Source organism: Aptenodytes forsteri, unplaced genomic scaffold (assembly GCF_000699145.1).
Source record: "Aptenodytes forsteri isolate BGI_AS27 unplaced genomic scaffold, ASM69914v1 Scaffold134, whole genome shotgun sequence".
Lineage (NCBI taxonomy): Eukaryota > Metazoa > Chordata > Aves > Sphenisciformes > Spheniscidae > Aptenodytes > Aptenodytes forsteri.
This window is the reverse complement of record NW_008795694.1, coordinates 182,374-207,235: the sequence shown is the minus strand read 5'-3', so window position 1 is coordinate 207,235 and position 24,862 is coordinate 182,374. Positions and strand designations below refer to the sequence as shown.

At 43.7% G+C, this 24,862-nt stretch overlaps 1 protein-coding gene across 1 annotated transcript in view; it reads left to right on the top strand.

Annotated features, from left to right (window-relative positions):
* Positions 1-11,919: 11,919 nt before the first annotated feature.
* The window catches only part of RGR (retinal G protein coupled receptor), an 18,758-nt gene continuing 5,815 nt past the window's right edge, over positions 11,920-24,862 (top strand). Inside the window, exons 1-3 of the mRNA XM_009282910.1 lie at positions 11,920-12,094; positions 15,103-15,259; positions 16,903-17,024. Coding sequence (XP_009281185.1) covers positions 12,016-12,094; positions 15,103-15,259; positions 16,903-17,024 — 358 coding nt within the window. The 5' untranslated portion in view covers positions 11,920-12,015. The remainder of the gene's footprint in view (positions 12,095-15,102; positions 15,260-16,902; positions 17,025-24,862) is intronic.

Sequence of the window (24,862 nt, the reverse complement as noted above, 5' to 3'; positions counted from 1 at the left end):
TACTAAAATCCGGGACCCTGTTAACTCAGTAGGAACTCTGCCATCTGCTTCACCCAAAGAAATGGGAGTGTGGGATCAAATGTGGCTGGTTGAGGCAGAAACCACCCGGCATCCTGCTGGCCTTTCGGCACCGGTCACTTCCCAGCTTCCTTTTTCTTTACCTAAGGTCAGAGAAGAAGGGGAAAGGAATTACAACCACAAAGGTTTCTCTAAAAATTAGGTTTTCTTGGATCTTAATTATAGCCATATTGATCAGAAAAAGTGCCCATCACAGTCTCTTCTGTCAGTGTTTGAGGATGCCACGGCTCTTCTCTCCACCTCTGGTAGATAACCATCTAAATTCAGATTTCCCTAGGAGAGAACTACAGCTCTGCACCTTTTTAAAAGCCTGGTTGTATCTACGGCTGCCCTTCTGCAGAGGTGCATAGAAGAATCAAATCATATGAACTGCCATAAAGCCAAGGAAGAAATATGAACAAGCTAGCCCAAAAGACATTTTGGAGGTTAGAAGAAAAGATAAAAAACCCAAACAAACCAAAAAAACCTGCCACAGACCATTCAACATGCAAAGCTCACACCTGAGAGCGCCACGAGGGACAGACGTGTTTTGAAAAGCTGCTGCGGATGTTACTCCTCAAAACTCAAATCTCCTCCACGCTTGTGCAGCCATCTCAAACCCCTAACAAAAGACCAGTCCAAGGTGGCTGTCAAGAGGGACAGGATGTTCCAAAATAAGCGTAACATCGGCAACTTGAGTTGCCCGTTGCTGAAGCCGGTCTCTTTTCCTGTTGGCAACAGAGGGAATTAAGGGAACCCCGTTCCCCAGCTAAGCTGGACGCAGAAGGCTACATGGTGTAACCGCCCTCACGTCCCCACCGCTTCCCTACTGCCCCCTGCTCTCCTGCCCGGGCGGAGGATCCGCCTGTGCGAGGAGGATCCCTATGGGATAAACTGGCTGAAGTAGCTCCAGAGTTCACCCCCCACCCCTCCTCTCCAACACTCCTCCCTGTTGCAGACCTGTTGATTCTGCTTTTCCTTTCAAATATTTAATCAGCAGTTACCAGTCAGAAGTGCAGCTATAACATACCTATGCCTACGTACAAACTACCTGAAGGTTAATGAGTATATTACAGCAACGGTATAAGGCATTGTTCCTAACAAAGGTTGCTTACCAGGATTTCTGGCGTATAGCTGTTTCCATTCAGAATTCATCCTGTGTTCTTCAGCAGAATGAAATTACACCGACAATTTTTCAATAATTCTGGGTAATGAACTCTGAGAGTTTCAAGGTAATCTAGATGTGGTTTGGGGCTAACTATTAAACAGACATTTTATAGTGCCATAGTTTCGCATAAGCTTGTTTCACAAGTAACTCTGACAATTAATTAAGGCTTGTAGAAATCACTTACTGAGAGGATGGCCCAAAGGATTATTTTTCCCCATGCTATTTTCACATTCGACATTTATTGTTGTTCAAAGAGAAATTCAAGTATCTCATTGTTTATTTCTGAAGAGATGAGAACATGATGCAGTGCTGCTCATTAAATATCCATAGGTGTTCTCTCATCGACTTCCATTATGTCCCATTTCTAGATTTAATGATTTCTCAGTTCCCTTAATGATCTCCAAGCTAAGACCAAGCTCATCGGTTTTTTTAGTGCACTCATTGGTCAACTTGCCTTGCTGCCCAGACTCTGCCTCAGCTCAATACTCGCAACATTGACTGAAACACCTCTCTCCCCACTGAAGTTAAATTCTACTTGAAAAAGCAATTCAACATAATTAACCTCTTGCCTCTGTTTTTTTCAATGCATCCGACAAAGTGGTTTCCCTCCATTGGAACTCTGGAATAATAAACTTGTAGAAAGTAGCAGTAACTGTATGGTAAGATTTGCTTTCATGACCCTCAATTTTGCCTCACAAATGAAACATCTCAGTTACGACTAAATGCCGGGAGCAGTAGAAGTAAACTTAATTTATAAAAACCAACAGCAATCAATAAAGCATGCCTTAGCAGCTGCTAATGCTATGCACTTGGTCAAGAAAACCGCTATTTAGTTAACATGACAGACTCACTTCTGAACAAGAAAGAGAAAGACCTGGTGGTAGGCTGAAAGATTAATAAAACAAGATAAATAAAAGTGGTAACATTAACATGTTTCTCACCTTGGAGTGAGTGTATCTCCAAGTGTGTCAGAGACATGTGGGAAAGGGAGGGAAAAGAACTAGTCAACTAATAACCCAGTTCTGTTTTATCAGCACTTACGTGTTTAAGGTTTTCCTCCCCATTTGCTATATTCTCTTTTAATCCTTTCAATCCTTCATCACCACCGAATGATGCAAATGACGGGTTAAGCGTCAAGCCACAGATACACCCATGTCAGGCTTGATCTGAACGGCCAAGAGAGTGGGACTGGCCTCACCATGAGGAAACCCGACAAGAGGTTCATCAGGAGGTGAGGAAGCCAGCTCGGGTAGGCTTTGGACATAAGGAGCTGGAGGAGGAGGAAAAGGAGGAGGAGGAAGGCCTTGGTGGGAGCACCTGGGTTCTCCGGGTGCACAGGCTTCATAGATGTAACAGAAAGGAGCGGGCAGAAGAGAAGAGAGAGAATTGGTAGAACGTTCAAAGGCAGTGAAACGAGATGCCTAAAAACATAAGGGTAGATGCCAGTACTTGCACTTCAGGGACCGCACGACAGGAACTGCAAGCACACGCGAGGCAGCATCGGTGAGTGGGCTGCAACTAGATGCTGCTTCTGGTTACGTCCATGCTCCCTCCCTAATTCAGTGAGATGGAAGAGAGAAAACTGGAAGCAAAATCTAGCTACTGTGTTCAACAGACCACGTATTCACTTCTACACACAGTTCTGGTTTGTCCCCGAAGCATCTGTTTGCAGTGCAACAGCTTTCTAGATCTTCATGGTATTTTTGAGGCTTAAGTGTATTGTCTCCTCCCAACTACTGAACAGTTATTCACACATCATGCTACTTAATTTAAAATGAACACTCATTAGCTAATTTCCTTGTAGGTGCAGGTGATATTTAGATGAGATTTTAAAAATCAGTATCACCTTTTGCAAGTGCCAAAGGTACCAGTGCAGAGTAAAAACATTTTTTCCATGACAGCCAATTCCATTCCATAATGAAACTAGTGGGCGTTAGGCCCTTCACTTCCACGGGCACAATTCTGCACTCTAAATCATGAAAATAGTGCTCTTTGCTGCTTACTTAGGAGGTAAAGAGTTTCTTCTCTGCATCAAGCTAAAAATGTCAGCTGGAGAAAAAACCATACAAAGAAGCAGCCGGCAAGTGTCATTCAGCAGAAGCGTAAGAATTTGTTTTGCATTCTCCGCGAATAGCCAGATCCCCTGTTTATATTTTTGGTGTGAGTAAGTGCAAAGCAAATGGGGTCAAAGTCTACTGTCAGCCAAGTTCAGCGCATGGCAATCTTTCCTATCCTTCCTAAGTGGGGTATAATTTAGAGAAAATTTTTTGGTTTGTTCTTAGTAAGATTAAGTTAATTACTTGACATTATAGTTTCCATTTTCTCCCATATAGACGTTTTGAACCCAGAAATGTTTTATCAGCAGATTCTACTCACAAGCTCAAAAGCAAAACTTGAGTGACAAACTCAGCATGCTCCACCAAGTCACTCATTTTTAATATGGCCATTGGACAGAATTTATTTTTACTTCTTTTCCCCATATACTTAGAGAAATATGGCATAAAGCAAATAAACCAGCATATTTTATCATAAATGAAAGCCATAAAATACCTTATTATCATGGTTTTGTCTGAAAGGTTTTATTAGCAAACAACACAGGCCAGACACTAAATCAATTTCATTAGGTAAAGCATCTCCAAGAAGCTTCTGGCAGGGCACATCTTGTAAAGTGGAAAATCCTTCCCACTGATGCAAGTCGAGAACACGTTAATGAATTACGTCATTCTAAATTGGATCTTGCACTTAATGCTGATGAAGGCAGCTCCTCCAGACCTATAGGGCTGAAATCATTAATAGACCTCTAGGCGTGCTGAAGAAATAAAAAACACCCAAATGGTTTTTGGCATGGAGCGTTAAAAGTCAGTCAGTGGTATTTCTTCTGTGCATACATTTACCTTGGTGGTTATAGCCAGTACAGAACAGCAGAAGTGGGTACAGACCTCTAACCCAAGGGGGACATAAATGCATACGCCTCCCTTCTAAATGCAACATTTGACCCATTTCTGCCCGCGCAGCAGAAGCGGTTCCACAAGGCCACGCTGCAACCAGCAACGCTCAGTGAGGCAAAGTCTAGCAGAAGATGGAGGTGTACACCAATCCACCTCGTCTCTCCCTCCCTCCCTCCCTCCCTCTTCTCTTTGGGCTCGTGCACCTAGGCAGGTCTTTTCATGACTGACGCAAATTTAAAGTGCTGGGTGTCGATGACACTACAGTACCCAGGACCTCCAGGTCCAGGGGGAGAATGATCCCCCCAGTAACCGGTAAGGCAAGTTTGGCCCCGGGGTGGAGGATGTGACGCTAACTCTTGCCTCACCTTAAGGGAGGAGTGGGCCAGCCACCATGGCCATGGCTCTTCTAATCTTCTTCTCCAAAGGCCCCACAGGGACAGGCAAATGCCACTGGGGTCGGACGTACAGGACCCCACAGCAAAACTCTCTGGGAGAAACTCTCTGTAAACTCCTCTGCAGAGGGAAAACAGCAGATGAACTAAGTATCTCTTTTTAAAAACCCGCCGCAAACCTGTCTTTGAGGCTATTAGTCTTGAGCACTAATGAGAGTGAATTTGTGTTGCCCACTAGATGGAAGCTGGAAAATGCTTCCACCCACAAACAATAAATGCACAGAAAATATGTGTGATTCCATGTCAGTAAATGCTTTCACTACCATAAAACCACCCACCAAGCTAATGTCAAAAAAATAACACAAATGTGAAAAACACAACTGAGTTGCACAGAGTGAATCTTTTTGAGGGTACCGATGTTTCTGACTAGTTTTGTTACACACACAAAAAGGCCTTTAAAGCTCAAAACAAGTATCACTCACACATGCTACAGTCATCTATCAGCTTTCTGCTATGCCAACTCTCTTGACGTTACAGCTGGTAGTAGGGTGCGGGGAGGAAAGGAGGAAAAGAGAAGCATTGCAGCAAATTCTCACTGCTGGAATGTATGGTTTACAAAGTGCTTACTATTTCACATTTATACTGAACCAACGTCCAGGAGCTCTAGTAAGGCGTAGGCACTCTAAAAGTTTTTATCAAAGACCGACACCTGTATCTCTAATAGAGCACAGCCAAAGAAGACATGACACAAAGATTAGGGAAAGAAACATATGAACAAATCAAGTGTATCGTTGACTTGCATACATATATATATATTAAAAAAATCTAGATTTAAATCTTAAGTTATCATGAATAGGAAAATTAATACATATGCTCTGCTAGGCATAAGCTCTTGACTCATTTCTGATCAGAACAGCAGCTAAAGGGGAATTTTTACAAGTCGTCTAAAGAAGGAAACCAAAGACACAGTGAGTAAGACTGGAGAAGTATTTATGTGTCTGTACACACATGCACACACCCACAGAGTTACCAAAACATACACGTACATTTACAGCGTAAATCTAATGTCCGGCAGCATTGTTCTCGTGGAAAAAAATACTATTCTTCTCTGAGATGCCACAGCCACATACCAGTCCACTGTAGTCCATTTTGATGACTGGACATACCATAATCACATCTGACATGTATTTTAAATGGGCAAAACTTTTTTAGGTTTATATTCCTGGCCCCTCTTCTCTACTGTACCTTCATCCCCTAAAACCCAGTAAGGTCCCTACAGTTTAACAAAATCAGCTAACTTTGGGCTCAGCATCCTTAGCTGCATGATGGAGGGGGTCATTGCTGACTGCAACAACCTTTTCTGATTTGGACCTTAATAGTATTAGTCTAAGCCCTGCAGAGTCACCTCTGCTTAGGAAACAGTGTCGGTTTTATTTTGCTTCCTCAGGCATGCAAGAAGAATTCAACTTCTGTTTAATTCTCGGCGCTGTTTACGTGGCTCCTGAATGCAGGTGGAGCATAATGTTTTACACAGCAACCCTCTGCCCTCTTTCCAGCCCGGTAGTCACCAGCTTTCCTATGCTGATTTACCTGCCTACAGCCTCAAGATTTTGCAGGCCGAGTACATGCCCTTGTGCCCGTTCTAGGAAACCTCTCGGAAGCTGCAAGGCAAGTCTTACACACAGGGACCAAGAAAAATAGAAAAAAACAAAAAGAAGAAAACAGAAGAAGGGAGAAAAGGTAGGAAGAAAGGGAAAAGGGAAGCTTTTGCCCTGGTGTATGCTATTTTCTTAATGTTGTTTTTCTCAGAGCAATAAGCTCCTCTCAACCTATTATCTTCGGTGATGCAATGTATGTATATATATGCATGTGGTGGGGTCATAACAGGAGAATTACATTGCCTGTGTAATTATTCTTATTTTTATTCTGATTATTCTTGGACTAAATGCTTCATTATATACGCCTGGAACTATCATTTTGAAATGGCACATTATGAAAACTCCTCTCCTCCTTCATTAGCTAGCTACAAAACAAACAATAATTCAGCAACATTCTCACATTAGAGATGACAACAAAAGCACAACTGAAGGCTTTGCCTTCATCATGATTAATTTAGTTTTGTGAGATAACATAATGCAGTTTTTACAGGTCTCGTTCCACTCTATTATAAAAGGCAACTCAGCTTGAAGAAATTGCTTATTACACCGAGCTCAAAGGATTGGGTAAGAGAAGCTAAATCAATTAGGCAATCTTTAAAAAAACAGTAACATTTATTTTATGGACATGTGGGGGAAAGCCCTGGTTAATTCACAGGTGTGGTTTATAAACGGTTCTGGTGAGTGTCCCTAATGTGCACTGAAAAGTGCGCTTGGGTAAGACAAGAGGCCTTCTACACCTAGTAGAAGCCTACTAAGACAAGGAAGATATACACTATCACAGCGACGGGAAAAATGAGGCGCTTTTGTCATACATGGCCTAGAAGTTCATTTACACAGATGGTCAGGAGCACAGGCTCACTGAGGAATGGTTCAGAGAGAGTCCTGTTGCTTCTTTACGAGAGCAATAGTAAACAGAAGGAGAGCTGGTCTGCAAATCCTCTCTTAATACAACTAAAGCCCCTCTTGAGAAGTAGAGTTTCCTTTGAGAACTGGGTGCTGGTTGCTGAACTGTAATTCCTGAAAGAGTTGTTATTCTGCCTGCTGTGGGACGGCCTGAACCCCGCAGGGCAAACTAAACAAGCGGTGTCAGGTATATCCTATATTCTGTAGGGCTGCCTTCTCCTGCGAAGTGCTGAAATATGCCGCTATGCAGCAGAGAGAGCGAGCATATTTCATTATATTGTGAATATGTATATGACCCTAAAATTAGTAGGCTAACTGCAAACAAAACATATTATTTATCGGTGTCTAAAATCCATTTTGAGAGACAGGTAACAGATCAAGGCAACAATTATACATATCTGATAACGATCATGATTGGTGTATCCAGCAAAGACTAAGAGGTCTAGGATGCAATTAATGTTCTAGTGACTTTATCAATTTTCTAGCCTGAGTGGATATACATATATTTATCAAACATACTCAGTTTACTACGAATTACGCTACCTGTCTCTAGAGGGGCAACCCAAACAGTAGGAAGCAAAGGCGATGCATCTCAACTCCACAGCAATTTTCGTCTCTCTAATGCCTGAAGCGCAGCGGTGTGCAGGAAAGCCAGCCCCAGCGCAGCCTGGTCCCGGGCGGCCGCGCAGTGCAGAGACCAGGCCACGGCACGGCTGTGAATGACTGTCTGGAGCCAGGCAGCATTGCCTCCTTGTGTAGACGAGCACAGGGTTAACGCATGACGTTTGGGGAGGAGATGAGGGAGCTGCGTCCTTTTTTGAAGGGATTTTCGCGCAGCACCGCTCTGGCTCTGACTCTGAAGATGCCCTCCTGCTTTCCTACTTCCCACTGAATTTACAGCTCCTTCACTTTGGCTCAGCATGGCCAAGGAGCTTTCCCTGGATACTATCCTTGATCTTGGCTCTCCGCACTTGCAAGCAAGCCCCTTCCTCTGCACAGGCGGCGCCTCCCACCCCCGGCCCCCATCCTGTCCGCAGAGATCACAAACCCCGCTCTGGAGACCCTCGCGTCCTCCCCACTGGCCCCCATGCTCACCCCCCAGAAGCACGGCCACTGGCTCCTGCCTCCCCCGAGCCTCCTTGGCCATCCCCAGGCCTTCACCACTACTTCTTCCTCCAAACAGCTCTGGAGGCATCAGATGGAGGAGCGTGTTAGACTGCCAGACTGTTGAGGAGGACGGTTACTACGTGGCCGCAGGCTTGCCCAAAGGGCTGACGCCTGTCCACGTGCTGCTCTGCGGGCTTGTCCCCTGCATCGTCCGTGGCTCCCGTGGCCAGCGCCAGGTGCCTATTTACGGTCTGGGGCATATTCCCAATCACTGCTTCCAAATCAAAACGAATTTACGAAGCTGCAACTAAAAGGTCTCCAGACAATACGCTTTCTGGTTTCCTTTCCTTGATGAGAAACATTTCCCATGGGGACCAGGATTACCACTCATCTCTGCGATATCAAACTGAAATCCTGTGTGGCTGTATTCCCAGCCCGCTTCTGCTGAAATGCTGCAGTTTGTCATTTAAAGGTGCTTTTGAATATAAAAAGTCAAAGACGATTTGGCTAAACCTGAATCAGAAGAAAGGATTAGGAAGGTAGAGGAATAATACTACATCAATTTAGCAAAGTTCTTGCTGTGAATATAAAAAAGTATGTCAGTAATCTGCATTGATTGCTTGGAGAAAATTCAGAGTGCGTGAGTGCTCTGTTATCTTTGCACTGCACCTTCTTTTGTTGTGCTTGTACCAATGCATATTTTACGAAGATTAATATGCTCCCACCAAATCCATACAGTCTTCTGAAATCCATGGGGGCATCTGGCAAGAACCTATCAGATCTTTTTTCTGTCTGTTCCTTGCGAACAGATTAGTAACCAGTGAAGTATTCTTAAGTGAGAGGGTAAAATGAAATGGATGTTTTATTGATGCAGAGAAGAGACCAGTGGGAATTCAAAATGTGAACTTGCAAGATAACATCAGCTTGAGTGAAAGACCTTTTCCCCTGAATTTGCAAACAGCAAGTAGCTATCGAAAGAATGCATAAAGTAGAAAGGGATCACTAAAAACTTCATAATTTAAGGAGTTAATAAATGTCTTCGGCAAACTTGTTATCCTTCGCATGTTTTCACTGGCTTCACAGGAATACACGATGCGAGGTTGTGTCTTACATAAAAAGGAGGGAAAGGAAACGACTGCAGCTTTGTTTTACTCACTGGAAAAAGAACTATCATTAGTAGATTCTATCAAACTCAATAATTTATTCCCCATTTACACCTCCTCTTGGCTTGAAGAAAACCCTTTGTAACTAACTGAACGTAGCAGCCATATTGGACCGTACAACATCCCATACTACCCCAACGAACTATTTGTCAGCTTAGCACAGCATCAAAAATAGATACTGAGCGCCTGACGCATAAAGTTTCTACTGATACCAATCGCACTCGAGTCAGACACTGAACCACCACTGAAAAGCTTGCCGGTGACTGACTTGTGTTATTAGATTCAGTACTGATAAAGTAAATAAGGTTTAGACATGAATTTTTTTTAAGACACTTGAAGAAAAGCAGCCAACGGGTTCACAGTATTCATTCTAATAAAGATCTGCTAAACCCTAAGGGGTTGGGGTAACAGCCTACTTTCGTGGAAAAAATAGTTTTGGAACGAGCAAAGTTTGTACCACAGACTTTAACACCCACCACAAAAAATACCAGCAGTGTAACACGTTTGGGAGGTTTGCTTGGGAGCGAGGGCGAAGTACAGCGGCAGGCAACCAAAAGCACCTGACAGCCCTCATGAGGGCAGTTCACACAATATCCATGTCCTTTATCCCTAGTCTAGAAGAGCTGTGCAGCTTTATGTTGACAAGCATTACAATGAGCCATCTATTTTCAAAACAATCACACTAAAAAGATTTACAGCACATTTACAAGATCTAGCACTAATTTTTTGCAAGAACACACAATGGATCACTATTAAAACACAGGCTTAGATCAGTCATTTGCCCTGCTAGGAGGCAGGGCTGTCACCTTCTTTGTCATCAAGACGTGTAGGTGAGTGAAAGACAAACATAACGATGGATTTATGTGGTGCAATGTAATTTTGCTCTGCTTAAACCAAACATCCATATAGCCTAACAAATATCATGCCCTTCTGAATCCTACTTCAAAATTCAAGAGCATATCCATCAAGGCAATTACCTACATCAAAAACAGCTATAAATTGAGTGCCAGAAATCACAAAACACGGCAAGATGCTTTCACAACAGCCTTGAGGCTCCGATCCGTTCTCCCGGGTATCACAGCCTGTAAGCACGGCTTTCAGGAAAACTGCAAAAAATCCACCACTGTCTTCAACTAAGACCCCCGACTGTGAACGCACCTCCGCTGTGTAGTCAGGAGAACCATGAACAAGCTCTGGAACAAATTCACTCTGCCTGACATCTCAATCAGCCAAGAGCCGGGTCAGCGCGGTGTGGGGCCTGAGCTGGGGGAAGCCAATATCCCCTGTGCTTCAGCTCCCTTTTTGCTCCCATTTCGTGGTAGGATTATGAGAATGAGGAAAGTTATGTGTCGAAGTAGCAACTGTCGTGCTAGTGGCACCTTCTTGTCAGGGCAATGAGTAGGTCTGTGAAAAAGTAGTAAGGAATGAGAAGTGAAGAAAAAGGAAACAAAGGCACTAAAAAGGGTGGAATAAAGTGCCGTTAAAAGAAAACAACCCTATCTAGTAGTTATCATAGCTATTGCTACTCTAAATATAGGTTAAAAATTGAGAAGTATGGCCAAGTTGCTCCCTTTTAACGGGCAGGCATTGAAAAATGACATAAATAATAGTTGTATAGCTAAAAAAGTACCATTTGTTTCAACTGGACTCTGAAAGCTGCTGCCTTCCATTCCGCAGGATCCAGGCATTCAACTTCCCAGAGAGTTAGTTAATCAATCCGTGGTACAAGAGATGGAAGGAAAATGGTTGACCCTGCTGGGAGATGACAAGGGCTCATGCACATCTCGGATCCATCGTGTGGTTTGCTCGTGGGAGGAAGCTGGCCGGCCGGTGAGGATCTGGAGGCTGGACAAGCTGCACGTTGCACATACTCCAGAGCCACACTACTCCAGGACCCCAGTCCTCAAACATCTCCAGAAGGACAGTAAGGCAGTTCCCGCGAGCGCTCACCACTGGGCAACTCACATACGTCCTTGTGTGTCTGGGGCCCAAAATCAGCAATTTGTAAGTGTTTGCCTTTAATCAGGCTGTGCACCTTAATTTGAGCCTCAGTTGTGAAGAAGAGAAATGTTAATATACAGAATAGTCATTGCCAGAAAAATACACTGGCCATTTTCTAAAAAAAGGGGTGAGGGGAGGACCTATATGCTGCAGAAATTCTTGGTTCATACTTTTCCCCTAATTACCAACTCAATCAGTGCCCCTTTGTTTTTCAGGTCACTCCCCAATTATATATTACATGTTTCCTTCGTTCCACAACCTTTAATTCTTTTCCAGTGTTGGAGAATTAACTGGACAGGATTCTTAATCTTGTCTCTACAAAGAACTTGTTGTAATTGCAATGAATGCTTTCATTTTGCTGGTGTCTGAAATACGATTTGCAGGGGAAGGGGGAGTGCAGGTTGATGCTAGTCCCATCATTAATGACATTCTTGTGGGGATTGTAGTGGTAGAAGTAAAAACCCCAAAGCTTTTATATAATAACAAGCATGTGTCTGCACGTGAGCCGCTCCTTTAAGAAGCCTTGGACTAGTGGAAGAAGGGGGATCCGGAGAAAAAGCAGCCCTACAGCTATAGCAGAGGGCAGAAGTTAAATCTCTTGGCATTTTTATCGCAAGTATGGTCACTGCATACCCTCTCCCTGAAGGCTTCACTGAATTAGAGGTGTTTGCCATCGGCACTGCCCTGCTGGTAGAAGGTAAGCTCAGTGCGGGACCTCAGCAGCAGTAAGATTTTTGCCCCTGTTATTCCTGGTGGGAGAGGGAAGGAAAATGGAAGCAAACAGCAGCATTTGTGGCACGCTGACCCAGACCTGCGGTGGTTACTGTGGCCGCATCACCAGTACTTCTGGTCCGCGTATCAGGGTGAGCTGCGAGCTGTTTGCAGTGAAGATCTGCTCTGTATACGTAGCTGCCCTATGGCGGGGAAGTATTTGCTACTTAGCTTTCTTATGAAGAATTCGGGATGTCAGATTTTTGTTGTTGACTTTTAAAGGCAATTTTATCTTCCTTGGGGGAAGGATGTTGAAATGACTGATGATCTCTCAATAAAATTGGGCTGCTTGTTTTGTGGGCTGTGGTGGCCGTCTTACAGTCAAAGATGATAGGTCCAAAATAGCCTGTTAACTGTTAGCACACATCCAGATCGCATTGGTAGCGCTGCAATTAATGGCTGCTGGGTAAAAATAACAAACAGAAATATACTTGCATGAGATTCAAAAGCTCTCACAGTGTTAAGAAGCAAAATTTGAGGTAGGAGACCGCATTCATTTAATTTAGCCAATGTGGGCTTTTCTTAAGGCGTGTGCCACTTCTTTGCTGAGGGACTGCAACAGAACCGTGAATTTGTTCCTACCTGGCAGCTAGCGAAGGACAGGCTTGTAGTTAGGATTATTTCAGTCACTGGCGTCTCTTCTGAGCCACATCCCAGTCAGGGCCTGGGACCCCATCCCTGCATAGTGCTGCTCAGCTGGGGATGCAGGGATCGTGGGGCCCAACAGCAGAGGAGGAGAAGCTGTAAGCACCGTCGGAATGGGATAAATGCTCATCAGCTCACCCCATGAACGTGGAGCATGGGAGAAAGGAGGATGCTCGCCGTTTACCTTGCAGGCGAGCTCAGCTGAAAGGCAGCATCGTATCTGCCTGTGAAGGAAAGCTGGAAGAGCCGTGTCAGAAACTCTTCCTTGGAAGAGAGAGAGAGAAGAAAAAGCTTCTACTACTGGCCCAGGGGCGAGCTGCTGCCTCAACAGAGTTCAGGGCTAAACATGGCCACCAGCCATTAAGCCGTCTGCAGAGCCTGGCAGGTCCTGGCATGACTTTGCACTTGGTTACTGAGGGGTGAGAAGCGGCAGGAGGACAGGGACACCGTCGGGTGCTGGGCGCTGGCAGAGTCCGACAGCCAGGGTCCTGCTGGGGAACGGCTGGTCATGGTACCACGGCCCTGCCGGCCCTCACCTGCCCGCCCACCCACCCGTGCCCGGGGGCTGCAGCCCGCCAGGGACCTGCAGTCGTTGCAGTCCAAGCAAAGTACCTGCTGGTAACCTTCACTTAAAACTAGATGTGGTCTAACACACTGATGTTTTACTAAACGCAAGTCTTTTCCATAGAGTTTTAGGCAGAATGTGCCCAGTGGATTGGCAATAATACTTTACCTTGGTATGACTTAGAAGATCAAACTAAATAATTAAAGATTAATTCACTTTCTCAGAGACGCTGAGAGAAAGGCAATGAAGACCTTTTTTTGCTGCAGCTTCTAAGTGCAGTTTGCAAAAAAGTGCTGGGGAAGAGGAAAACCTTGCATTCACTTTATTAACTGGACACATTTGCTGTTCTAAAAATGAAAACGCAAAGCTATTTTTTTTTAATTTAGTAAGTTCTCTATTTGTACACTCATGCCGGCCTTCAAGAAAGCACAGTGGGGTGAAGCCTGGTGCTTCCAAAACCAGGGGAAAGACAGGAAAAAGTCGATACAGTAATGACTCTTCAGCTCTACTCTAAATACGATCACACCATACCTCTCCTAAAGGCTGGACTGTGTTTGGGAGAGCTGGCAGCAGTTTCACCCTGTGGGTGGGAGGTAAGCTGGCAGGGAGTAAATAAGAACAGCAGATCTCGAATGGCTCCCAATATTTCTCCTGGAAATATTTTGTTATATGTTGTGTAATGAAAGACACACATCAGCTGTTACTATGGTTATGCCATCAGCCATTAATGCAATTAAGGCAGGAGCAGGATTTCTGACTAGACAAAATCATCCATCTTATGTAACTGCAGAATTAAGACTACGAGCATAAGTAACTACGCTACTTTACAGAATTAGGGGATATGGATCTTTTTCTGCGCTACATCATTTCTCTTTCCAAGAACACAAAGAAAAAGACATACTGCCTCTCATCGAACGGAGACTTAGAGATGGGATGTCAAGTCAGAGCCTCATCAGAGCTAGAGTAATTCAGGTCATCCTGAAAAGGACATTACAGGCCAAAGCTTGAGTTTAAACCAGTGAAGAATGGGCGCAGCTGTGTGCTGGGGTTGTCTGGATGCTCCTCTCTGAGGACCAACGTTAACTTATTTTTTTAAATTTATCAGTGCCTGCTTTTTATAATTAGATTATTCCTTTCCGTGTATAGTCTATTGACGAAGGGCAGTAATAAGCTGGTGCGATTCAAGCACTGTCTAGGTTAGCCTTAGACAGAAGCCCCAGGGAGGCAGGCTGACTGAAACACGGCTGAGGGATTTCTATGCTTAAACACAAAAGACTGTTACAATTGATATTAAACACAACCCATTTCTCTACCAAAGACAGGCCTGGAGACGCGTGCACCAGCAGCATGCGCTGGCTGTCAGCCCCTCTGAAACTGCCTCCTCTGCATCTCCCTCGCTCTGACCCACGTGTCCCTGGATGGAGCCTAGCAATCAGGTTTCTCTACTAAAACAAAAGGCAGAATTACAAATGAGATTAAGCCATGTCTGCTCCGCGTGAGTGGCCCTATCCCTGATGCAGTCTGAAGCGTTGGCTTCAGCTGTCACCTACGACTTCTCTCCTGAAAGTCCTTGTAACTCGCGTGCAGACTGTGACCACTACAGATATATTCCCTGTGCATAAGTTTCCACAGTAATTATTGTTCTCTCGTTAAAGAAAACAGCAGTGTCATTGTCGATATTTTCCATTTCCAGTTGAATCACGCCAAACAATTCTGTATTTCAGCCCTGCTTGGTTTCTGTCTGAATGGCTTGACAATTATTTCTTTCCGAAAAATCAAAGAACTCCGAACACCCAGCAATCTGCTGGTTCTCAGCATTGCACTGGCCGACTGCGGGATCTGCATCAACGCATTCATCGCTGCCTTTTCCAGCTTCCTAAGGTATATCTTCTCCCTCCTGAATGACGCTCAGAAGAGCCACGTGAAAATCAACAGCTTAAGTTCTAAGAGGCCAAATTCATTAAATGACTCTCTTTCTAGCATACCGTCTAACCAACCTTCTCATTCTCTCAATCTGAAACAGCAAAATGAAACTCTGTATAGTTCTACCAGGCAAGTAAAAAAGCAGACTTCACTGCGTATAATCACTGACAGATTATAAGACTGATTATAGAAGACATTTAACCAGACAGCTTTACCAGTGGCTATAGTAGAAGCTACTTGAATATCAAAATAGCAGTACATTTTCATTTGACTAAACCTCTAGACTGACCCCAAAATTTACCTGCAAGTCTTTGGTTTTTTGTGAACCTTTCCGTTAAAGCACTTATTTGAGAAGTTGGTGGAAAATGAAAATGCAGATCTGTTAGCAGGGAGTTCACATCAATTATGACGCATTTGATTTTCCACATTTTCACACGTCAATCATTTAATCAGAGGACAGAAACAATATCAAGCATTTCAGCGAGTAATTACAACAAAGAAATCACAAGCAAACCATACTCAAAAAAACACCCACCACCCTATAAAATAGCTGATGAATAATTCCACCTAAGTAGCATATTTTTAAACCCTGGAATTACCTTTAATAGAGAACAGCCAGAATGCAATCATTTTATTCTCTCTTAATGGATATAAAAACATTTTTGCAAATTAACAAGTCAATAATAAGCTCCAATGAGGCCTTATTCAACACTGGTTTACCTCCTGTATAGGTCACGCTTGTTTCAGACACTCAATGTCTCACTGAAATCAATAAAGACGCCTTTACTGAACTGGAGCCGAGAAGCTAAGGTCAATACATCAAAATGAGCTTAGTTTTAACAATTGCAGGACCTTTTCTTTTAAATGGGAGCAGAAGTTTCCCAGCCTCCCAAGAAGTCAGCTATCTCCTTGTTCAAGGGGACTAATGAATTATACCGGTGTTCTGTAAATACGTGAGAAAGAAGATTGCTGAAGATTTCCACCTCCCAGCCAGCTTTATGAGCATAACAGTCAGGTTAGATGAACACAGAAAGAAAAAAAGCCATAGCTCCTTGCCATGGGTGACCAGGGTATTGAAGGCACGTGTCAGCAGATGTCTGCTACATGAGACCATCTCATGGTTCTTTTCATTCTATGTCTGCGAAGACATCTGGAGGCCTCGGTCTTGCTGTCAGGAGTATTTTTATTTGTTGTGAGCTTTTGTACTGTGTTGCATGGCAAACACTGACTTTCCAAAAGGTTATTACTCGTTTGCTACTTTCACATGTTGACAAATTGGCTGCTCCCAGTGGGTGCAAATTTTGAAGATACGAATAATTGGATGAAATGTAGATTTCAAATTAAAAAAAAAAATTCCAATACATAAATGCAGGGTTATATTTTCTTCTCCATATTAAAAGTAAAAATAGCTGTTGTACTATATGAGACACCACAGCAAGATAAATGCTGGCAAATACCTAAAGGCAACCACAGGAACAGCTTTCACACCGTTTCTCAGACACATGCACAGGTTATCATTTTACCCTCCCTGTAATGCCATTTCCAAACGTGTCTTCACCTTTTGCTATCATTTTCTTAACATATTCCTTGTCTGTTGACAGATACTGGCCCTACGGCTCTGACGGCTGTCAAATCCATGGATTCCAGGGCTTCTTGACAGCACTAGCCAGCATTAGCTCCAGCATGGCGGTCGCCTGGGACCGGTATCATCACTACTGCACAAGTAAGGGCTACAATTTACCTAGCAACCTTACCCAGATCCTGCTATAAGGCAGCTTGCTTAGATTTCAGAGAATCAAATCAAGCACATATTTATTATCTGCGTACCTTATATGTAAGTTTATTTACCTTACGCACTAGAGAGAGCGCAAATATAAACCATCTCTCAAAGGACCTCACACGGGGGGCACTAACCAAGCACTTTCAGGAGCTATTTCCTCTTCCCGATCACATCCAAGCCCTGGCCCTCTTGCCATGCTTTCACCTTCTCCATAAGTAATCTTCAGGGTCCCAAACAAAATCCAATTCCTCATATTGAAGAAAAATCTATGCACCTTGGGCTTCCATCCAACACCCTGCTGTGTACCAAACAGATCTTCATGCCCATGCAGAGTTTACTAATTACAGATAAATTTCGTGCAGCTAGAGAGCTGCCTCTGCAGATACAGCAGCTGGAACAGAGCCCAGGGCAAAGCACTTCTGCAGAGGTACCATCGGGCAGACAGAGCTCAGCAGCCCCATTGTGCGACACCCAGGCACTTCGGGACGCAAGAGCCATTTGTGGGGTTTGTGCTACGTTCCAGGCCCCCTTTTGGAGACTGGAACTCGGTACCTTTGTTCCCAAGCAAGGAACAAATTATCTGTAAGTTTCAATAAAAGTGGCAGAGCTATTTTTAAGTACTGATAAAAGGAGGAATATGTTATTTTTCCTCTCCTAGTAAAGGCCATTTTTTGTTTTTTCTTGCAATTTAGTTTTTAACTAGCTCTGACAACTTAGCTGGATTTAATGGAAATATAACATTAGGCAGGGAGACCAACCCAGGAAAATAAATTTGCCTTTTTTTGTGGACTTACGAGAGCATGTTTTTGATTTAGGTGAGAAATAGAGATTGACAGGATTGTCAAATATATGGATTTATAGAGATAGATACGCTCTTTTATCACAGAACTACCTCAAACTGTGGAAATATAACATTAGGCAGGGAGACCAACCCAGGAAAATAAATTTGCCTTTTTTTGTGGACTTACGAGAGCATGTTTTTGATTTAGGTGAGAAATAGAGATTGACAGGATTGTCAAATATATGGATTTATAGAGATAGATACGCTCTTTTATCACAGAACTACCTCCCAAACTGTGGCGGTACTGGATTTGTGCATTCATGTAACATGAGTGGAGATTTCTGCTGAATTAGGGTGCTGAGTCGGATTTGGTGTCTGCGGAGATGGCTAGGATTTGTGCTGAGGCTCCGGCTGTGCTCCAGCCGCCACTGCGGATGGGGAGAACGGGGGAATAACCGTATTCTCTTAGCACAAAAGTCGGGAAGCACAGCAAGGGGCATTATCACCCGCTGTAAAACAAACTAGCAGCCTCGTGAGCAGTGGAAGTGGCAAAACCTGCTTTCTTGCGAATACGGTGCACAGGGGTGATGTTTGCTTTTGTCTAATAAGATGGACTTGTGCTGACTGCTCTGTGGGTGCTTTCACGGGGCCTCGCCTCTCCCCAAACACCAACTTTCCCAGCAAATGGAGCAACTTGGTGCCTGTCAGTCCCCACTTTCCCTCTCCAGTTTACTTCTAAGCAGCCAATGTTTTCAAAAGTTATTAGGAAAGGACTGAGTGACAAACACAGGGTGTACAATCTCACGGCCCTCATTAGGAAAAGGGAAGGAGGCACGATATGAAATACAAACTTACTCTGAAAGGACACCTTAGCACTCCGCAGTGCCAGGAATGCCCTAACCTGCGCTATTTGGCCATTTTGGCAGTTGTGTGGGAGCCCTGCCACCTGGGAGAAATGGATGAGGTCCTCCCATGCAGATCTGCAGCTTTCGTGTTTCCTGCTAAAGCCGGGCCCTTTCCAGAGGAGTGAGGAGTCCAGAGCACCCCACGTGACCGCACCGTTCCCCAAAAAAATTGTGTCCCTTGAGCAATGTTGACAGACAAATGCAGCCGTCCTTTTCTTGCGCTAAAGCACAGGTTGCTCAGGCCACTTCGCAAAATATTTTCTAAATGAAAGTGTAAAAGTTGGCTGGGGAAGAAACTGCTGAGCTGCAGCGCTTAATCCCCTCCGCCGTCAGCATCCGCATGCCTTTCAGGCATGGCCTCCCTATGATTAAAGCAGCAAGTGGTAAAACACACCCAGAGCACACAGCGAACTTGTTCAATCTGGTGATCCCGTTGAGGGTGGAAAGGTTGCCAACTTTTTGTTCTGCACCTTTTGTCAAGGATTCAGCTCAGGCAAGGAAATGTGCTTTTTTTCCCACGCCCAGACAAAGGCCCCAAATAATGCAGGCTGTCAGCAAAATCCATACCAACACCCTTTGGACGCTGAAATGTGTTTGGAGCTAGAAGAGTAGCATCCGTATTTTACAAGAGAGACAGCCTGAAAATAAGCGTGTCTTTGGAAAGACATTTTACTCTCTGCAACATTGACTTTAATGCTTTCATGCCATGCACTCCTCCAGACAAGAGCACACCACATTAAGAGCACAGGCAGAGAGACCCTGAGGGCACAAGCTTCTTTACTTTGCACAAATTGTTACTTACTGATGGCCCAACATTGCTGCTATTACTGAACATTTTGAACAACAAAACAAAAACAAAACCCCAGAAGGTTTAAAAAGCTCATGCTCTGTGGCTATTCCAGTAAAACCAGCCACTGCTAGTTTCATCCTTCACATGCTGATTGCGAGGAAGATTAAGTCGTACTTCAGAGATCTGATACACCAAGCCTACAGGCTATACTGTGTTCTCAATCCATACATTAAACTCCTGTTGACACTGGTGCGAGTTGCATGCCTGTACAGAAGGTACTACATACCTTTGCCTAAAAACCAAAGCTGTCAACCCTTTATCTTCGCTCCCCGGGAACTGGTACTCCTTCCAGGCTCAATTACATCATCCCCAATGTTTTTGTTATGTCCTAACAGTTTCCAAGAAAACCTTTGTTTTGGCATTCCTCAGCTTGACACTTGATTATCCACTATCCATATTTCTGAGGAAGAGCTGATGAGAATGTGAGAGATTACTATGGTGATGAGAAAAAAAATGGGACTTTTCAGCCATTCTGGACGCTAATAACACAAATATGTTCACCAACATCCTCAAAATTAACCAAGTTCTTAAATTTGGAAGTCAGTACAACCCTCAGTGACAAAGTGCTAGCCTTTAAAGTGTATTGATAACCAGACACGTCACTCATCAGAAAACAGGTTGATATTGATTGGCATATGGAAGAAGACAGTATGACCACCATACACGACAGAGAAGCTAGGGTTTCAAGACATTTTACTCTTCCTCCTCTTGCTTTCTTCCTCCTGGGCAACCATGCCGGGCAACTCTCTTTTCACCCCCTAATGTGGCTTTGGGGGCCTATGAGACGCTACTTTCACAGCAAGGAGGAGAGAACGGCAGAAATCTGTAGTCTAAAAGTATGCAATAAGAGGAGAAAAGGCAGGGGAGTCGGAGGGGTTTGAATGCCAATCGCTAGCAAGATGGGAAAACAGATTATTGTATTTCAAAATTTGATCATTAGGGGGGGAAGGAGAAAACAGAAGCGGTTCCATGTTGGTGCCTGACAGCGAAGGAGGAAGGGGCAAACTCTGAGGAAGCTGTCTATCAATAGCCAAGCATTCAGGACAGAAGATGACATTTTCTGTCAAGGCAGACATTGTTAGTTCTCCCTCCCTGGCCATTCAAATGAGGAAAACGTCCTGAATTATGGTCTTAACATAGCGAGGGAGGAAGGGAGCAGCAGCCTGGGGGGGTCCCCCTGGAGCTGGGATCAGGCGGGCAGAGGGCAGCTGGTGGACAGCCCAGGGGGTCAGCGATCTGAAAGCAGGCAGCCGCGGAGACGTCTTTGCTGAAGGCATTTCCATCTAACGCACGGTTCATTTTTGGTGAGAGGGCAGCACGCTGCTGTCAGCAGGTTATGGAGAGGGGAAGGATCCCGGTCAGTTTTTTTCCTTTCATAAGCATGGCATAGAGTTACAGTTTTAAAAGGAAAGGAAAAAAATCTAGAAGATTTTACACTTGCATTTAAGAATTAAGGGGAAATGGAAAATCTGGAGTGAGTTATGTCAGTACTTTTCTCAATATTACGAGAAAGGAGGTGAACAAAATCATCAGGGATTTCGCAGCAGCATTCAGTTTCAAAAAGTAGAATTGCAGTGAGTTTTATCTAATCCTTAACATTCAGGGAAATCTAGGTTGTTATATCAGTATTCAAAGATTAGCAAACTACCATTTGCTCCAATTGCAGCTGTCAGCTCTGTCAAATTCGGAGCATGTCCTGCCCTCACACTTACTGCAGCCACCCTGCCCCACTTCCCTCATCACGTCTTGCACCTGCATCAGTTTTCCCTGACAAAATGCCAATGTTTATACAGATCTTGCATTTTCACTGAAGCGGGAGGTAATCGCCAAGACAGCTTTATGAGCATGGAGAACCACAGCAAAAAATTAATGGAGTAAAAAAATCCCTTTATTGGGTTATTGTAAAGAGCTTTTTCTAATGATATGCACAATAGAAGCTATTACGCAGTGCAGCTTCTTATTTCTACAAAAAATGAATACTTGTGAGCACCAGTGACTGGTGCTTTTCGCACTGCAGATGAAGTAGGTACCAACACCTATTTTACTTATGACTGATACATATTTTCCCTTATAAGACTTTCAGATATTTTTGTCTTCGACAAACTTTGCCAATTTTAAGTGATGCATGCCATGAAGTCTGGTACAAGCCATATTGTTCCAGAATATATCAGTTATTATAACTTAACCATTTGCAAGAATGAGGAAAAGGGACTTTTCTTCCCTCCATCCTAGAAAATCCTGTTGACCTTTTGTTTGAGAAATCCCTTTTGAACACCAGCCTGAAATCTAGTTGAAAGGTAGCCACTGCGTCAGAGGGGGTTTTTTGCCCTTTCTGCAAAAATCAGCTAAATGTTTGACCAATTTATAAATCTTCAAAAAATCTAAATTTACAAATGTCCCCACAGACTAAAGATGGAGAAATGTTTTATGATCATGTCACTAAAAACTGGCCAGCATAATCAAAAGGATTGTTCCATGCTCTATCTAGCACTTCCTAAAATTCAAGCTTTTGACATCACAACTTTAGTAATCTTTAAACGACGGGGGGTTTTTGTTCATAAGAGTGACCTCTTTCTGTTCCAAAGCAATTACAGAAGCCATTTAAAATCCCCTGTATTAATATTTCACTGTATGGAAAAGAGAAGTTTCCCTCTTGCTCTTCAAGGAGAGAAAGCCAGAGCACAGGAGTGATTAGACTTAATAGGACCAAATTGCCAGCACTGGGCCCTAATTAGGAATTATATCCTTAAACATATGCTGAACTCCATACATACACATTTAACTGAATTAGGACCTACATGGCTATTATTACATTAAATTTTATCAGGCAAAAAAAGGCATTTAAGGAAAGCAATGGCTCTGCACAAAAACAACGGAACTGCTCTCGACTTGCTCTCTTGCTGGCGGCCCTCTCAGAGGAGGGCATTTTTGCCGTGTGAACGGAGCATGATTCTCTCACTGTTCTTGTACTGAAAGTATTTTTTTCTGGGTAAAACTAAAATAATATCAGGTTTGTTTAATTTTACATTGATACTTTTTTAGCTACTTCTGATGTGTCATTAAATGTTTTCTGGAGGGTCAACAGGCAGCTGATTTCACTAAGACTATTTCACCCCATTCTCATTTTGCAAAAGGCCAAATCCGGAAGGAAAAATTTAATATTGTAAGTTCTGATTCTCTGCTTTTCTAGTGTCCAAAATGGGACTCCTTAAATGTGAGGAGAGAGAACGTATGAACTCAGCCCCAGAGATCAGCTTTCCAAACCGCAGGCTGTCAAGACGTGCCTGGTGCCACACTCCATTATTGCATGGTCCTTTTATTCTTCACCTCGTAAGAAAATGGGGTTCCCTAACACCCATGGAAAAGTAACTAAAATAAACTTTTTCTTACAGTTTTTCATAGAAGAGGCACAAGCGTTAAAGCAAAAAATGAGGAAAATAAAGGAAAAAAAGAAAGCTAACGGAAATTGAGAAGTGTCGTCTCGCTGTGCCCCCCCACGGCCCTGCCAGGCGCGTGGGCCTTCCCAGCTGCAGCAGAGGGGGAACCGAGGCAGGGCACTGCCAGCCAAAAGCACGGGGAGTCTTCCCCTAGAGTGCCCTATAGGCTGCCCTCTTCCTGTTAAAAAATTAAACACAGAAATCTTCATTAAAGCCACTCTTGATAGAAAGCATTTGAAAGCCTTTTCAGCAGGAGGCCTCGCAGCTTTCTTGTTGCTCGCACGCGCCCCAGCTGGTAGCGCATGGGGCCGGAGGAAAGACGTGGCACCGAGAGACTGGGCACCGTGAAAGACCCCGGCGGTGGTGGGAGCCAGTGGAGCAAGAGCTTCCCCCGCTTTTCTGTGCAAGGCGACAGCAGGGAGGGTGAGATTTCCACCCACCTCCCCCCCCAAACGCCTGCAGGCAGCTGGATCAGCACCCACGGGCTGCCTTCAGCATGCCACCAACACTGTCCCAGCGGCTGAGGGCAAATTTTGTCAGTGCAAGGATCTTTTCCTTGCGTGCAAAGATCCGTAAGGTGCCAGCGTGCGGCTAGGACACTCGGGTGCCTCAGTCGTGGCCCTTCGCGTTTTGAGACCTTCAAGGTATTGCAGTAGTCCATGAAGTGAAAGGATGGGGTGGAAAGAGGGCAAAGCTTCTGCCACGAGATGCCACGAAAAATAATCGGTATTAACTATTTTATAAGACTTGCTGAGAAACAAAAAAACCCCCCAAGATTTAGTTTGTTTTTTCAGAATATCAGGAGGGCTTACCACTTACAAAATTGCATTCCCAAAGCAATAAAGCTACTTTTGGCATGAGCTTGGTTTAAAAGAAACACAGTTCAGATCCAGGTTTCAGTGCTGCTGCTTTTGATAATGCCTTTAAAAAGTTGCTAGAATCTGTAAAACACAAAAACAAACCTGACAGCTTGTGTAATAAGCTTTGTCCTGATTGAATTTCAGGTTACGGTTGTGCAAAGCCAAGTTACAAGAACTGCTATGTAGAACACAAATGGAAATGGAAACCTTGGATGAGTAACAGCTCTAACATGCTTGCTTGAGCATATACCTAAATAGGATGCAGTTCTGAAAGATACAACTTAGGCTACATCGCTTCTTTGGACTGGGAGGTTAAGAATAATTACAAGTTACTAAAAAGTTTGACTCGTATTTCTAGTCCCCTAAATCAGAAACTACCCCTTTATTTTCATCTATGTCATTCTAGAGTCATATTATGTCAGTACTACAAAGCGGTATTTGAGCCTTTGCAGCCAAAGTATATCTTCTATGTAGGAATCATACGAAAGACAGATATTAGTCATTATTAATCAGTCTTCATTAGTAATTATTAAAAAATAATGTTTTAAATGACTAAAAACACCAATAGATTTTTTGGTAACTACCATATTAAAACATAGAGTATTTAAAAAAAAGGATTTTCTTTACTTTTTCCTTGGTATTTAAATTGCAATGTGTACACCTGGCTTTTCCCATAACTCATTTTTGAACGCCTGCACCAAACAATTTTTCCACGTTGATTTTTAATGCAATTCAAACTCTAATTCTTTTCCCTGAAGAACCTCTGGAAGGTAAGAAAAAGGACAGAGGTAGAATCAGCATTCCTGTAAAAGGGTGTCGTGGTTTAATCTCAGTCGGCAACTGAGCACCACGCAGCCGCTCGCTCACTCCCCCCCCAGTGGGATGGGGGAGAGAATTGGAAGGGTAAAAGTGAGAAAACTCGTGGGTTGAGATAAAGACAGTTTAACA